The sequence below is a fragment of the Molossus molossus genome, unplaced genomic scaffold, assembly GCF_014108415.1.
Source record: "Molossus molossus isolate mMolMol1 unplaced genomic scaffold, mMolMol1.p scaffold_m16_p_13, whole genome shotgun sequence".
In the NCBI taxonomy this organism is placed as follows: Eukaryota; Metazoa; Chordata; class Mammalia; order Chiroptera; family Molossidae; genus Molossus; species Molossus molossus.
Genome location: NW_023425348.1, coordinates 46,476,704 through 46,492,803, shown reverse-complemented (window position 1 = coordinate 46,492,803; position 16,100 = coordinate 46,476,704). Strand labels below are relative to the sequence as shown.

The 16,100-nt window shown below is 46.3% G+C and overlaps 1 protein-coding gene across 4 annotated transcripts in view; it reads right to left on the bottom strand.

Moving 5' to 3' along the window:
• CLPB (caseinolytic mitochondrial matrix peptidase chaperone subunit B) overlaps positions 1 to 15,037 on the bottom strand; it is a 151,751-nt gene extending 136,714 nt beyond the window's left edge. The window contains exons 1-2 of one of the 4 annotated variants that reach the window (XM_036257953.1): positions 14,537 to 15,037; positions 10,178 to 10,229 (exon numbers count right to left, since the gene is read on the bottom strand). In XM_036257953.1, coding sequence (XP_036113846.1) covers positions 10,178 to 10,229; positions 14,537 to 14,942 — 458 coding nt within the window. In that variant the 5' untranslated portion in view covers positions 14,943 to 15,037. Of the gene's footprint in view, positions 1 to 10,177; positions 10,230 to 10,374; positions 10,519 to 14,536 lie in introns of those variants that run through there. The other 3 variants (XM_036257954.1, XM_036257955.1, XM_036257956.1) reach the window with 3 other exon arrangements.
• Between the last annotated feature and the right edge of the window lie 1,063 nt (positions 15,038 to 16,100).

Here is a 16,100-nt window from a genome sequence, read left to right as displayed (position 1 = left end):
CTTGGGGTTCATCTTGTTTGGGACTCTCTGTGCTTCCTGGACTTGTATGTCTGTTTCCTTCACCAAGTTAGGAAAGTTTTCTGCCATTATTGTTTCAAACAGGTTTTCAATTTCTTGTTCTCTCTCTTCTCCTTCGGGCACCCCCAAGATGCGAATGTTGGCACGCTTGAAGTTGTCCCAGAGGCTCCTTACACTATCCTCATTTTTTTGGATTCTTTTTTCTTTTTGCTGTTCTGATTGGGGATTTTTTGCTTCCTTATATTCAAAATCGATGGTTTGCTCCTTGGATTTACATACTCTATTATTGAAGCTGTGTAAATTATTCTTTATTTCAGTTAATGCCTCCTTTAATTCTAACTGTGTATCCATGATTTCTAATTGGTCCTTTTTTATGCTCTTGAGGCCCTCCCTAAGTTCACTGAGCATCCTTATAAGCAGTATTTTGAACTCAGTATCTGTAAGGTTGCTTATCTCCCTTTCACTTAGTTCTTTTATTGGGGTTTTGTTCTGTTCTTTCATTTGGGACCTGTTTCTTTGTATCCTCATTTTGGCTGCCTCCCTGTGTTTGTTTCTGTGTATTACTTAATGAGAGGTATGGGGCTCACTGAGACCTGATGCTGTTCGTTTGAAAGAATTTAGGAAAAACCTGAAGCAGGATCCAAGAACGGCCAATCCTATGGTTAAGCAAGTGGCAACAGCTTGGGTGGGCTTGAAAGTTGTGTGGGGCGGGGCGGGGCCTCAGGGAGTCAGCAGGGCGGGGCTACCAATGTGAGCCAGGTTGCTGGAGCCCCAGATATGGCTTCTGTCTGCCGCCCCCGGGAAGGGCTCACCAAAGGAACAAAGGCCTCTTACAGCACGTTTGTCCCCGAGGAAGCCCCCTCTCCAGTCCTCGCTCCAGTGCCAAACAGCTCAGTTCTTCCCTGTATGTCTCTGGCGCCCCTCGAGCTGCCTCCCCTCCAAGCTTAGAGGGAGAGAGTCCGATAAGTCCGAGCGCCGGCCCTTTAGGGAGCTGCCTGGGGCTCCAGCCAGGTCAGCTTCCCTGAGCCTCAGTTTCCGCTGGTTTTTCCAGCCAGAAGTTATGGGGACTTCTCTTCCTGGCACTGGAACCCTGAACGGGGCACCTGGTGTGGGACGGGGACCCCTCAGTCCTCAGGAAGGACCTTCCCAGCCTCGGGAGCCTCCTGATTTTTATCCGCCACGCTTGGGTGTGGGACCAGCCCGTCTCGCCGCCGCCGCCGCCGCCGCCGCCGCCGCCGCCGCCGCCGCCGCCGCCGCCGCCGCCGCCGCCGCCGCCGCGCCGCTGCCACCCCTCGCGCCGCCGCCCCTCCTACCAGTCTGGATGTAGCTGCTTTTTTTTTTTTAATTCCGTAGTTGTACGACTTCCATTCAGCTTGATTTCAGGCAGTTTTGAATGATGGTTGTTCTGTAGTTTAGTTGTAACTTTGATGTGGTTGTGGGGGGACGCGATACCGCGGTTACCTACGCCGCCATCTTGACCGGAAGTCCTCTCTGACATTTTTTTAATATTTTTTTTCTGATATATCTCCTCAGGCAAGGGAAATAAAAAAAATAAATAAACAAATAGAACTACATCAAAGTAAAAAGTTTTTGTACAGCAAAGCAAACCAACCACAAAATGAAAAGACAATCCACTGAATGGGAGAACATATTAATCAATGATATATCTGATAAGGGGTTAATATCCAAAATTTATAAAGAACTTGTACAACTTGCTGGGCCAGTGTGGCTCAGTGGATTGAGGGTCATCCCATGGACCGAGAGGTCCCAGTTCGATTCCTGGTCAGGACACATGCCCGGGTTGCAGGCTCAATCCCCAGTAGGGGGCTTGCAGGAGGCAGCCGAGTGATGTTTCTCTTACATGGATGTTTCTCTCTCTCTCTCCCTTCCTTTCTCTCTAAAAAAAAAAAAAAATTCAATAAAAACATGTTTTGTTTTGTTTTTAAAAAGAACCTATACAACTCAACACCAAAAAAATAAACAATATAGTTTTAAAAATGGGCAGAGGATCTGAATAGACATTTTTCTAAAGAGGACACACAGATGGTCAATACACATATGAAAAGATGCTCGCCCTGGCCGGTTTGGCTCAGCGGTTAGAGCATCCGCCTGCGGTCCGGAGAGACCCGGGTTCTGTTCCCGCTAAGGGCATGTACCTTGGTTGCAGTTTGTCCCCGGCCCTGGTTGGTCGTGCGGGTGGCAGCCACTTGATGTGTCCCTTTCACATCGATGTTTCTCACTCTCTCTCTTCCTCTCTCTCCCTCCCACTCTGTCTGTACAAAAAATGGAAAAATGTCCTCGGGTGAGGATTAAAAAAAAAAAAAAAAAAAGATGCTCAATGTCACTAATCATTAGAGAAATGCAATATCACCTCACAATGGTTAGAATGGCTATCGTCAACAAATCAACAAACAAGTGTTGGCGAGGATGCGGAGAAAAGGGAACCCTCGTGCACTGTTGGTGGGAATGCAGATTGGTGCAGCCACTATGAAAACCAGTATGGAGGGTCCTCGAAAATTAAAAATGTAATTGCTTTATGACTCAGTGATGTATACTTCTAGGTATACATCCAAAGAAACCCAAAATATATACTGGAAAGAATATATGCACCCCTATGTTCACTGCAGTGTTATTTACAATAGCCAAGATACGGAAGCAACCCAAGTGCCCATCAATAGATAAGGAGATGAAAAAGCTATGGTACATATATACAATGGAATATTACTCAGCCATAAAAAAAGAATAAAATCTTATCATTTATGACAGCATGGATGGACCTAGAGGGTATTATGCTAAGTGAAATAAGTCAGTCAGAGAAAGATAAATACCATATGATTTCACTTACATGTGGACTCTAAAGAACAATATAAATGAACAAACAAAACAGAAACAGACTCACAGATACAGAGAATAAACTAATGGTTGTCAGAGGGGTAGGGGAAATAGGGGACTGGATGAAAAGGTGAAGGAATTAAGAAGTACAAAATAGTAGTAACAAAATAGTCACAGAACCTAAAGTACAGCATAGGGAATATAGTCTATAATATTGTAATAAACTACAGGATACTGGAAATATCGGGGGGGAGGAGTGTACTATGGTTGTCTAACCACTATGCTGTACACCTGAAACTAATACAAAGTAATATCAAATGTAAACTGTAATAGAAAAGTAAATAACAAGTTAATAAAATTACAGATCTACATCATATCACATCTTTGTCACTGTCACTCACACACACACAAGCTTTAAATTTTTCAATGGTTGCCTACTGCTATTAGCAAAAATAAACATGGCCTACAGTCAGTGTGGTATGGTCTCTCTCAAACCCAACCTCTTCAGTCCCTTCAATCACTAACCTATTTTTTGTCTCTATAGATTTGTCTATCTGGATATTTTATATAAATCTAATCATATAATATGTGGTCTTTTTTTTTTTTTTTTATCCTCACCTGAGGACATTTTTCCATTTTTTTGTACAGATAGAGTGGGAGGGAGAGAGAGGAAGAGAGAGAGAGGGAAACATCGATGTGAAAGGGACACATCGAGTGGCTGCCACCCACATGACCAACCAGGGCCGGGGACAAACTGCAACCGAGGTACGTGCCCTTAGCGGGAACTGAACCCGGGTCTCTCCGGACCGCAGGCGGATGCTCTAACCGCTGAGCCAAACCGGCCAGGGCAATATGTGGTCTTTTGTACCTGGCTTCTTTCACTTAGTATAATGCTTTCAAGGTTCATTCATATTGTAGCATATATCAGTGCTTCATTCCTTTGTACTAATGAATAATACTTCATTGAATGGCTATATCATGTTTTCTGTTTCTCCATTCATCAGTTAGTAGACTTTGAAATTGTTTCCTTCTTTGGGCTATTATAAATAACATGGCAAAAAAAATAACACTGTTATGAACGTTCATGTAGAAGTACATTAATGTACATGTTTTCATTTTTCTGGGGTATATACCTAGGAGTAGACTTGCTGGATCATAAGGTAATTCTATATTTAACATTTTAAGGAAATGTCAAGTGAGTTCTAAAGCAGTCAACATCATTTCACATCCCCACCAGCAATATAAGAGGGTTCCAATTTCCCCACATCCTCACACACTTGCTATGACCTTTCTTTCTGATTATAACCATCCTAAATCGGTATGAAATGGTATCTCGTAGCAGTTTTGATTAGCATTTCCCTAATGACTAATGATGTTGAACATCTTTTCATGTGTTTATTGGTCATTTGAACATCTTCTTTGGAGAAATGTCTAATCAGATCATTTGTCCATTTTTATTTCATTTTATTTTTATTATTATTTTTTATCTTCAGACAGAGTGGGAGAGAGAGAGAGAGAAAGAGATAAAGGGAGAGAGGGAGAAAGGGAGAAGGGGAGAGAGAGAAAGCAAGAAATTGATGTGAGAGATGTACACATCAATTGATTGCCTCCTGCACAACCCCAAACAGGGCTGGGGACTGAACCGAAACTGAGGTACGTGACCTTGACCAGAATCGAACCCACGACTCCACAGGCCAACACTCTAACTGCTGAGCCAAACCAGCCAAGGCCATTTATCCATTTTTAAATTGCATTATCTTTTTTATTATTGAGTTTTGAGATTTTTTTTAATATGTTCTGGATACAAATCTCTTATCAGATATATGATTTTCAAGTATTTTCTCCCATACTGTGCGACAGTCTTTTCACATTTTGAAAGTGTCCTTTGAATACAGAAGTTTTTAATTTGAATAAAGTCCAATTTATCTACTCCTATGTTTTCTTCTAAGAGTTTTATACTTTTAGCTCTTAAAGTCTATAATCCATTTTGAGTTAAGTTTTGTGTATGGGTGAGGTAGGGCTCCAACTGCATTTTTGTACGTTGATGTCCAGTTCTTCCTAGCACCATTTGTTGAAAAGACAAATTGTGTTCATTTTGTTTTTTTTGTTTTTTTGTGTTTTTTTTCTATCCTCACCTGAGGACATTTTTCGATATTTTGTTCAGATAGAGTGAGTGGGAGAGAGAGAGAGAGAGAAACATCGACGTGAAAGCGACACATCGACTGGTTGCCACCCACACGACCCAACCAGGGCGGGGGACAAACTGCAACCAAGGTACGTGCCCTTAGCGGGAACCGAACCCGGGTCTCTCCGGACCGCAGGCCGACGCTCTAACCGCTGAGCCAAACAGGCCAGGGCAAATTGTGTTCATTTTGAAGTACAGAATTATAATTGCATCATTAATCATCTGGCTCCCAGTTAGACTGTAAGGACCAAGAGGGCAGGGACTGCACCAATCTTATTCATTACTGTATCTCCAGCTCTCAGTCTAATGCCTCGCTCCTAATAAGCACTCATAAATACTGGGTGAAGCAATAACTTTGTTATTAATAATAAACACTCTACAATTCTATGCATTATAGGTATTACCACGTTCCATGTTATTTAGGTTCACAGAAGTTAGGCAATGTGTGCCTTGTATTGCTGGTTCTCAAATTCTGACTTAGGTGTTCTGTCTTCACCTAGGAAGAGGGTTAGTGAGCTCTTCCAGGGCAGTGACGGCTTCTCTTTCCTCACTGTGTTGCCACCAACACAAATTCAGTGTAGGCATAGACACAGAGGACAGGCTGGACAGATGAGTACTGTGGGACAAATGAACAATGCCCCATTGGCTGTATCAGAGGGAGGCTGGGTCCCTTCCTCTCCGTTTCTCCCTGTGTGGCAACGTGTTTTGTTTTTTTTTTCTCTTTTTACCCCAGGGCATTTAAACCTTGTTAGTGCATTCAGGTCTTCAGCAGTGAAAATGAGTCCTAGATTGCCTGACTCACCTGTCAGCAGCATGAGCAGGTGGCCTTGCTCCTGGGCTCAACCCAAACCTGAGCCTGGCTTCTAGACTCAGGACCTATTCAACCAGAACCAGGGCACAGGGCAGACTGAAGGCACATCTGTCCAGGTTCATGCTGAGCCATACAAGGAGCCATCAGGGCTGGGAGAAGTGAGGCTTCCTGTTCTCCCTGTTCTGAAGGAGATCACATTTCCTTCAAAACAAACGGGTGAAAGAACACTCCTACCCATTTCCCTTCTCCCATCAGGGAGCTGCTGAGTCCTTAACTCAGTTGTTTGTCAGCCCAAACATTTTATAATAAAGGAAGCTTGATGCTATAAAACCTGGACTTCACACTGTCTGCCCTTTCTCTCTAGGATTCATCTGTTCATTTGACAAAAATTTACTGAGCACCAGGCATGCTGGATCATATGCTTGGTACAGGGGACACCTGACTAGGCATGATTCCTGCCCGTTATGAAGGAGACTGGGAAAGACTCCACAACACAATATAGACAGTGCAGAGACAGTAGGCCAGAACATGCCCCTAACCAGTCTAGGGGACCAGAGAAAGTATCCTAGAGGAAATGGCACCTAACTAGAGTCTTAAAATATCAGTAGGGCTTAGCAAATAGAAAGAGAAGGAGAAGGCATTCCAGGCAAAGGAATGAGTGGCATCACCAAGGTAAGCAGCAGCCTAGGAGGAGGGTATGTTGGGGAGGAGGAAATTACATACTATTCGGTGTTGCTAGATCACATTCTGAGGCTAGAAGAGATTAGAACTAAGTAGGGACCTGGTCCTGGAGGGCTGCCTGTTTCAAATTTGCTAAAAAGTCAGTAAAAGCAACTTTCTTCAGTTTTGCTATGCTAGAGAATACAGGAACTAACCTTGCCCCCAGGCTAGGGAGGCACAAAATACAGTGGTTTAAGGTGAAGTCTGGCTCACAACCTTCTTAATATAAAGAACAGAGCATGGCAAGTGGCAGATCCTGCTCTGTCCCGTTAGTCAGGCAGGCCCAAATCACACACAGTTACCCAGCTCCACATAAAGCAGGTCAATAATACCCACACATCAGGGCATCTATCCAGAGCTATTGGCTTGATCATCTCATACTCTGTGAGGATTCCTGATCTGTTCCTGATAAAGTCAGCATGTGAACCTGGCTATTTGTGGACTGAGTGCCTCAGTCCTGACATTCAGCCCTACTTCTCTCACCTGACCTCCAACTTTGCTTCTAGAAAAGGATTCCTCTCCTTCAACATGCTGGCACATCCCTTTCTAGATGACCCTCATTCTCTCCCAGACCAAAAGTGAGGCATGGGCAAAGGAAGGGAGATCACACCCAGCTGGGAGGAGTCAAGGAAGTCTTCATAAGGAACATAGCACTTGAGCTGAACCTAGATGGCTGGTTGGATTTAAGTAGAGGGTGAGGAACAGAAAGCACAGAGGGCAGTCTGTGTGGAGGGCTGAGGGCCCAAGATCTGTAGCTTCCTCCAGAGTGCCCTTAAAAAAGAGAATGAAGCATCATCCCTATGAGCAGGAGAGCCTCAGGCTACTGACCTTCATTGTCCAGAGCTCTCCCCAGGCTCTGGGTCTGGAGAGGAAAAGGGGCTATCAAGGCAGAGACACACACAGAAGAGAGCCCCAGAGAGGTCAAGGGGGAAAGAAGGGTAGTTGGCAATACTATTCATCAGGTGTGAGTTTTATTCCAAATATTGATATCACTGACCACACTGATCATACATAGTGTTGATCCAACCATGTATAAACCGTGTGTGTGTGTTTGTTTGTTTTTTTAATTGAGAGTAGGACAGAGCTCAGGACAGGTAGAGGAAGAAATTTAAGATAGTGTGAAGCACTTATGTAGAGTCTAGGACAGTGGTTCTTAACCTTCCCAATGCCGTGACCCTTTAATACAGTTCTTCATGTTGTGGTGACCCCCAACCATAAATTATTTTCGTTGCTACTTCAGAACTGTAATTATGTCTTAGGCGACCCGTGATAGGGTCATTTGACCCCCAAAGGGGTCACAACCCACAGGTTGAGAACCTCTGGTCTAGGACACAGAAAGGCTGAACAAGGACATGCTGTAGTAATTCAAGAAAGTTTCCTTCTAGCAAGGATAGTTTGACTCTCCCACCCCCACCTCTAGGCCTAGCTCTATTAGCAGGAGGAAGTATAACTGGTAGGTTACATGTCTGTTTCCTTGAAACCAGGGCCTGGGCCACACACACATCTATCTCCACTGCCTAGCAAAGGCCCACTTATTTATTCACATGCAGGAACTGTTCGGGGTGAGGAGAGAAGATGTCCTAATTCAGGGCTTCGTTACCTTGAATTTGTCTTACTAAAACAGACTTTTAACAGATCTGCTTTCAGCCTTTCCTCAATTCAGTCATCCTTCACCCTTCACCCTTCATTCTTCACCCTTCTGGGCAATTTCCCTGCTCAAAAACTTCCCATATCTCCCTAGTTAACATAAGAATTAAAAACTCCTTACTATGAGCATTCCAGAACTTGCACATTCCAGCTTCTCTCAAATCACCTTCCCTCTTTCCCCACCCTGCAACTCTGCACAAGTACCACCTCAGCAGCATCGACATGACACTGGGCCAAGCAGCCAGCCAGCATCTTTTACCCTCTGCCTTTTGCTTCTGGGGATGAGTGAGGAGAGCAGGGGGTAAACTGTCATACTGACAGGCAGGGTCTCTCACAAATGGTGAAGGAAGATTCTGAGTCATCGAAACCAAGAGAGAAGAGACAAGAGGAAGCAGAAGAAAAGCAGGCTAGAGACTGGGGACACACATGAAAGGTATCTACAGACCCTATCCACAAAGACAATTATGAATGTTGTTGAGTCACATATACACCATAAGTTCCATCACTTTCTCTATTCTTTGGGCAGGTGTTTAATTGCTATCAGAAAAATGTGTATTTGAAAGAGCTAAAATAATCAATACATGGGAGCTCAATAGAATAAACTCAGCTTGCCTGGGTGATGGAAGAAAGGTGGAGTCACAACATTGCCAGAGAAAAGCAGCAGCCCAGCAGCCCTTAAGCAGTTACCAACAGGTGATTCCAGGGTCAGCAAAGGCCTGAGAGGAGGGGGCCCAGCCAGTCTCACCCCCTCCCTCCCTTGTACTGCAGTAGAAGGAAGCGAGGCTCATCTGTTTCTGGGGGAATGAAGATGCCATGCAGAGCCTGCAGTTATGAATGGCTCTTATAACAACAAGCTGACATCTGTGCTTGGTTTTTAAGATGCATCATCGCATGTTTATTAAACTATTGCTCTATCATATTTATTAGGCTACGAAACAACTCCCAGCCCATACTTCCAAAAGTGGTTTATTAAAAACTAAGCCTTGAACATTAATACTCAAAAGCACCCTTGAGAATCAATAATGCTGCAGATAAAATGAAAGGGAATCAAAGCAGTAAGTCTTGGTGGGGGCTGTAGCTGCCTTTCAACACTTTCTCATATGTTCAGATAGCTGAAGTGGGGAAGAGCATGAATGGTATGTGTGACTGGGTGCAGGGCTAGCCACCCTAAATACCAGAATTCCTGTCCTAAATGTGGACTTGGTAGCATGCAAGGGGGAGTGTCCTACGGCCATCTAGCTCTATGCAAAGGGCCAAACATACGCCAAGATTAGGCCCAGTGGGTGCCACTAGTTTCATGGCAAATAAAACCTCTGCCCTAACCAACAGTCCCATACTGATGCCCTATGCTGGTCCAATCTGAGCATCCCTCCTGGACACAAACTCTGCCCTGATCCTGGCACCAGGCTAAGCTCCGAGTTGAGTCCTGCTTCTGCCCAAGAACAAGCCTCAGATTCAACCGGCCAGTGGTCATATGGGACCCAGCTGAGGCAGGAAGACTGGAGGAATGCAATCAGTCCATCGGCAGGGATCCAGCAAGTGCACCCCAGGCCTTTCTAGCCCTGGAAGACCTGGCTAGGTCTCTTCCAGCTCCTTCCCAAATCCCCAGGCCTCTCCATAGTGCCCACCTGCACCCCATTCAGGCAACAAGCAGTAACACATGGCTAGTTCCACAAAGAAACAAGAACAAACTAGAAGATTCAATGAAGAACCAACAGGATGCAGAGGGGACTCCAAACTATGCCCTGTGAAAAACAAAACAATGGAAGGATCCAGGCTTGTTTGGGGTCAGAAAAAAGGAAACAAAGAGCTCACCAAGGGAGCCCAGGTAACTCTGTGACCTCAGGATTCAGTTCCCAGCTTAGTGTGAGGATTTCCTCCAAGGCAGTCATCACCAAAGGAAGGGGCCCACCCTGCTCAGCCCCTCCTATGGGGGAGAGCAAGGCCTGGGGTTTGACACTTACCTGCTGACTTCTTGAACATTGTTGGCACGAGCAGCTTCCATCAGGGCTTCATCTGAAGAGAAAGGGGGCACTGGTAAGATTCCTGGCCAGGACCTACCCTTCAGGGCAGCTTAGAGGGCCCAGTAAGACAGAGAAAGTAGAAGCATTTCAGAAACATGGGCTTTAACAAGGGAAATGATGCCAAGATACAGGCATACCTCAGAAATATTGTGAATTCAATTCTAGACCACAGCAATAAAGTGAGTATCGCAATAAAGTAAGCCTTGATCTTTTTGCTGGTGAAGGGTCTTGTCTTCAATTTGTAAAAAACGCAACATCACAGAAGCATGATAAAGGGAGTGTAATAAAACAAGGTATGCCTGCAAGTAAAGAGAAGGCTAATCATCCCATGCCCACATGTTAACAACTTGTCTTCCACATCTATTATAGGTCCAAACTCTCAACTCCTCTCATCTCACAGGTGACCCCAGTAAAGTGCTAGCACCAAGTGTTGCTAATGGTAAATGCTCACAGTGTGATTTCCTTCACTGTCCATTAGCTAAAAGCTCTGTATGTTGCACATGACTTTAGTCATTTCCCTACCTTGCCCCACTTTCTCCCCTAACTCATTTCTCAGCCTAGTTTTGAATCTTGATGTCACAGGTCACAAACCCAGAGGGAGGGTCAGGATGCAAAGGGGCAGGCAGGAGTGTGGGTCCTTCTGAGAGTAGAGAGAGCCTCAACCAGGAGTCAGGAGACCTGGCTCCAACACACTCTGGCACCTACTCACCATGTGCTGTGAGCCCCTTTCCCTCCCAACCCCAGCTTCTCTGACTGTAAAGCAGAGGCAGTAATCCTTGCCCAACCAGCCTTACAGGATGCTGAGGAAATGAAATAATAGTTGGAAAATCTGCAAACTCCCCAGTGTCAAGCCCAGCAAAGAGAGACCCAAAGCATAGGGTTCCCATCCTTAGGAATTACTGAGCAGAAAAGGTGAGCCTGGTCTCCCCTGGGTAGCCTGCAGTCTGCTGGCACCTCCTTGTGGCCACAAAGAAAAACTGTCTGTCTGGAAGTAAAATCAAAAGGCAACAAAAGCACTATTTTTTCAAATAGTAATAGCAAGTGCCTGGGGAGTCCTCTGTGCCCAGCCTCGTTCTGAGTTCCATTGTTGAACACTGGATGGACTTATGCCCAGTCCTGCCTCAGGGAGTTCTCAGTCCAGCCAAGAGACTCACTCAGTGAAAGAGGAAGAGGCACTGGAGCAGGGTAGAAAGCAGGATCGGGAGACAGACAGACATGGGCTCCCACCCTAACTCTGCCACTTACTTGCTACACCACCTGGCCAACTCAACTAACCTCTTGAGACTCAGTTTCTTTATCTGCACAGTAGGGATAAGAGAGCCACCTCATCAAGCACATGCAAATCAGTTCTGTGGTTCCTACGTTAGTGCCTTAGACTTACAAGGCCAGGTCTTTCCTGGTTATTCTTTCCTAAGCACACATCCAGGCAGCCCCTAGCTGGAAGGGAAACAAGCCTTCCTCAGAGATCATTATATCCACCCTTCCCTCACTCTGCAGAAACAAGTGGCTTCTGCAAGGTCACAGAAGAAGTGAGAACGAGCTGAGATTGGAACCTGGGCCTCCTGGCTCCTAAAGGGTTCAGTTTCTACCACAGTGCATTGAGGACTTGAGTTTACAACTCCAAGTCAGGGGACAGGGTAGCTAGCAAGTCAGAGGGGTGGAAATGATCATGGTTTTGGACATTATCTACTTTGGTAAATAGACTCTGGTCTCCTTGCTAGGGTTCACATGCCATAAAGTCCAGTCCAGACCGCCCAAGAACCTTTAAAAGGCAAGATCGTGAACACCTTCCCCTAATACTTCTAAACATACTGGCCTCAGGACATTCCCTGAGCTCATGGCTCTCCAGTGCCTAAAGGAGAAATTCCAAACCATCTTGCTTGACATCTAGGCCCCTCTCCATCTGCTCTCACCTCATCCCAAAGACCCCCTGCTCTCCAACCAGGCTGGCCACTCTGCTAGCTCCTGCACACACCATGCTCATCTGTGACTCCTGTATCTTTTTATTTTTTATCCTCACCCGAGGAAATTCTTACATTTATCTTCAGACAGAGCCGGAGGGAGCGAGGAAGAGAGAGAAACATCGATGCGAGAGAGACACATCAAGTGGCTGCCACCCACACAACCCCAACCAGGGCCGGGGACAAACCGCAACCGAGGTACGCGCCCTTACGGAAACCGAACCCAGGCCTCTTTGGTCCGCAGGCAGATGCTTTAACCACTGAGCCAAATCGGCCAGGGTGACTCCCGTATCTTTGTTCCCTGAAGCCACTGTATGGAATACAATCCAACTCAAGACACACTTACTGAATACCTACTAAGTTCCAACACTATGGTGGACGATATGAAGATATTAAAGAAAGGAGCTGGTATCAACCTGAAAAAAAGATAAGATGCATTCCCTGCTCTCATGAAGTGACCTCATCACAGTGAGACCTTTTCATCTCTTGTCTCAGCCTTCAGAATTCAAGTTCAAATCCCCCATCCTCCAGGAGTCGCCAATCTTCCAAGAATGCTTTCCTGACACTGTTGGCCCTCTGATCCCCCAACTATACACAGTCAGACCATTCACCAGACCCCCCAGGCCTACCTGCCTGCACTGTCTCCTTAACTAACTTTGTGTTAAGTTAGGAGTTTCACACCCAGCCCAAAAATAGGCACAGAAGTTATTTTTAAAAATGCTGAAAGTTATAGAATCATAGCATGACTAAGCTAGAAGAGCCCTTAGAGTTCTATTTCACATCTTCCTTTTGTATGTAGATGAGGAATCAGAGGGCCAGCTGAGGAGGAGCAAGAGCCCAAAGCCACAATGGGAGTAAAAGACCAGACCAAAACAAAATCCCAGTTGTCCTGACTCCAAGTCCAAGGCCTTTCCTTTATAGCTGCTGAATAAACAAATGTCAAGGCGGTTCCCCATCTTGCTCCAAAGTCTCACAGCTGGGGATGCATGTAACCTATGAATGTCATGCCTCAGTCTTCCACCTTGAGGAACAACTGAGAACCTGAATGGTTGGATTCACACAGGCCAGAAGTCTGGTTCTCTGCCTGCGTTCCCAGTTCCTGCTTAGCTCCATGCACCCAGATGAGATGCCAACCTGGTCAGCCAGCCCCCATGGTTGCTTTGTCTCTATGGAGCCAATTTCCTAGTCTTCCTTCTCCTGCCAATTGCCCCACATGGTAAGATCACCTCATGCCTGAGACCAGGCACAGCAAAACAATGGATGTCTGATGGACAGACCGAGTCTGCTGAACTCCAAGAAAGTAAAAATAACATCACCGTAAGTACAGAAAATTAATTCTACACTGTATAAGTGAAGAAACTGAAGCCAGAGGAGCAAGGGATGAGAAGTGGCAAAACTGGCTTTGAAACCAAGTCCCTTAGGCCACCTTAGGGGGTAAACTTCTCTAAACCATTTAGAGGTTGCCCTCAAAATACACCACAGTTTCCTGGAGACCTCTTAAAAGAGGAATCAGCCCTGGCTGGTTTTGCTCAGTGGTTAGAGCATCAGCCCTTGGACCAAAGGGTCAAGGGTTTGATTCCGGTTAAGAGTACCTACCTGGGTTGCAGGTTGATCCCTGGCCCTGCTCGGGGTCATGCAGGAGGCAACCAATCAATGTGTCTCTCTCTAACTGGTGTTTCTCTCTCTCTCTCTCTCTCTCTCTCTATCCCTCCCTCCCTCCCTTCCACTCTACCTGGAAATTAATGGAAAAAATATCCTCGAGTGAGGATTAACAACAACAAAAAAAGAGTAACTGGCCCTGGCCAGTTTGGCTCAGCGGTTAGAGGATCGGCCTGCGGTTCCTCCCGCTAAGAGCACGTACCTCGGTTGCAGTTTGTCCCCGGCCCTGGTTGGGTTGTGCGGGTGGCAGCCACTCGATGTGTCCCTTGCACATCAATGTTTCTCTCTCTTTCCCTCCCACTCTATCTGAACAAAAAATAGAAAAATGTCCTCAGGTGAGGATTAAAAAAAAAAAAGAGTAACTGGACCAGGCAGAAAATTAGAGCATTAAAGGACTGCACTCTAACTTTAGATGTTTAATCCAATGCTCCTGTTGTACAGATGGACAAAGTGATGCCGAAAACAGGGACGCTGCACTATGACCGAAAATTATGCAACTCGGACGCACCGAGCTCTCCAGTGCAAACCCTACCCCTGTAATGATGTCTGGGTCCCTCCAGGATTCAGACTGCTGTTCTAAATCTATAAGCGACTCCCACCCTCCAAGGATGGAGTCAGGGTACTCCTCCCGCCTTTCCAGCCTCTCCCTTCCTCGAACCCAGACTGTCCCGATAATCACCCTTGTTGGACGGGCTCTTGCTGTAACAGTGGACCACCAGCGCCGTGGCCAGGGCCCACATGCCTAGTCCGGCTCTGTTGGGGACCCCATTCCAGCAGTACTGTCCCGGGAATGTTTCTTCGGGGCCAGGAAGGCGTCCCCATGAGGCGGCTGCCAGGCACTGGGTCTCGGTGCGTCCTCCCTGGCGCCCCCCGGTGGCTGCCCCTCTTCGGGTGAGCAAGGCCAGCGATGTTCCAGGACGCCCCCCGACGGCCGCCCTCAGCCACTGCGGTTCCCCGCAGCCCGCGGTGGTCATACTCCGGCAAGAGGGCTCTCGGTGGCTCCGGAGTGATGGAGACCTAAGCAGCTGGAGGAGGAGCCGCGGAGCCAGCGCTGTTCTCCACAACACCAGGGACCCCAGCATCATGACAGCCGCTTGGATAATCCCCTGGTGCCGGCCCCTGTGCTGGCCACGTCCAACATGGCTGCCGCGGCGCGTTCGAACGGAGTGGAATTACGCACTACCTCACGGGAGTGGTAGTCCACAGCTCCAGAGCTTTCCGCAGCTGGATGACGAATAAACTACAATTCCCAGAAAGCTGCGGAACTTGTGTCATAATGACTGCCCATTTACAAGGACCCGGGCATGTTGGGAAATGGAGTTCGGGGGTGTGATAAGACGGCAAAGGCCAAGGTGGGGAGTGGTGATAAAGATGCGAATCCCAGAGTCTAGTTCAAACACACAACTCAATTTCTGAGTAGTGTAAGTTAAACAGGGATCTTCTGCAGAGGCCTATTGTGAGATGTATGCTTATTTCTCTTAGTCTATTTCTCTTTTCAGCCTGACACAGGTTTTCAAAAAGATGTCCTGGATAACTGGTCCACCTGAAATAGGAATTCCTTTTATTTTCCTACATAGACTCCCTTTCGGTTGAAAAGCTGATCCCTGGTCTTGCTTTTCTCACTGATGTTATTTTCAAAAGACTTTTACGTGGTCTCTCTCGTCTTATTCTCGTGGTAGATGCGTGCCATAAGGCTGGGCAAGGATTATTATTCTCATCTACAGGGAAGGAAATGTAGGGGTGAAATGATTTTGTCGATAAATCAAACAATGCTCAAGTCTTCTAACTCTGAGCCCATCCTCTCCATAAACACCTGCAACCCACCCTGGCCCCTCTTTTCCGGATTGAACTGGCATGCAGGCGAAAGAGGAAGCTCCTCTTCTGCCAGCCCTATCTCTTGCACTTCCTGTAGGTCTCCACTCAAACTGCACATTATCAGAGCCTTCTCTGACAATTCTGTTTAACATAGCAGTCCCCCTTCCACTGTCCTTCTTATCCTGCCTAATTTTTCTTCACAGCACTTAACCAGCTGACATACCAAACATGTATTTGTTTTATTGTCTTTATCCAGTAGAACGTGACCCCCATGATACAGGGACTTTGTTTTTTCACTTTTATATTAGCACCCAGAATGATGACTGGAACAAAAAATTCTCAATAAATACTTGGTCAGTGAATGGATTACTCTCACCTTATTAGTGTGGGGTAATGAGTATGAGGTGTAGAGTACAGGCAGTCCTGGA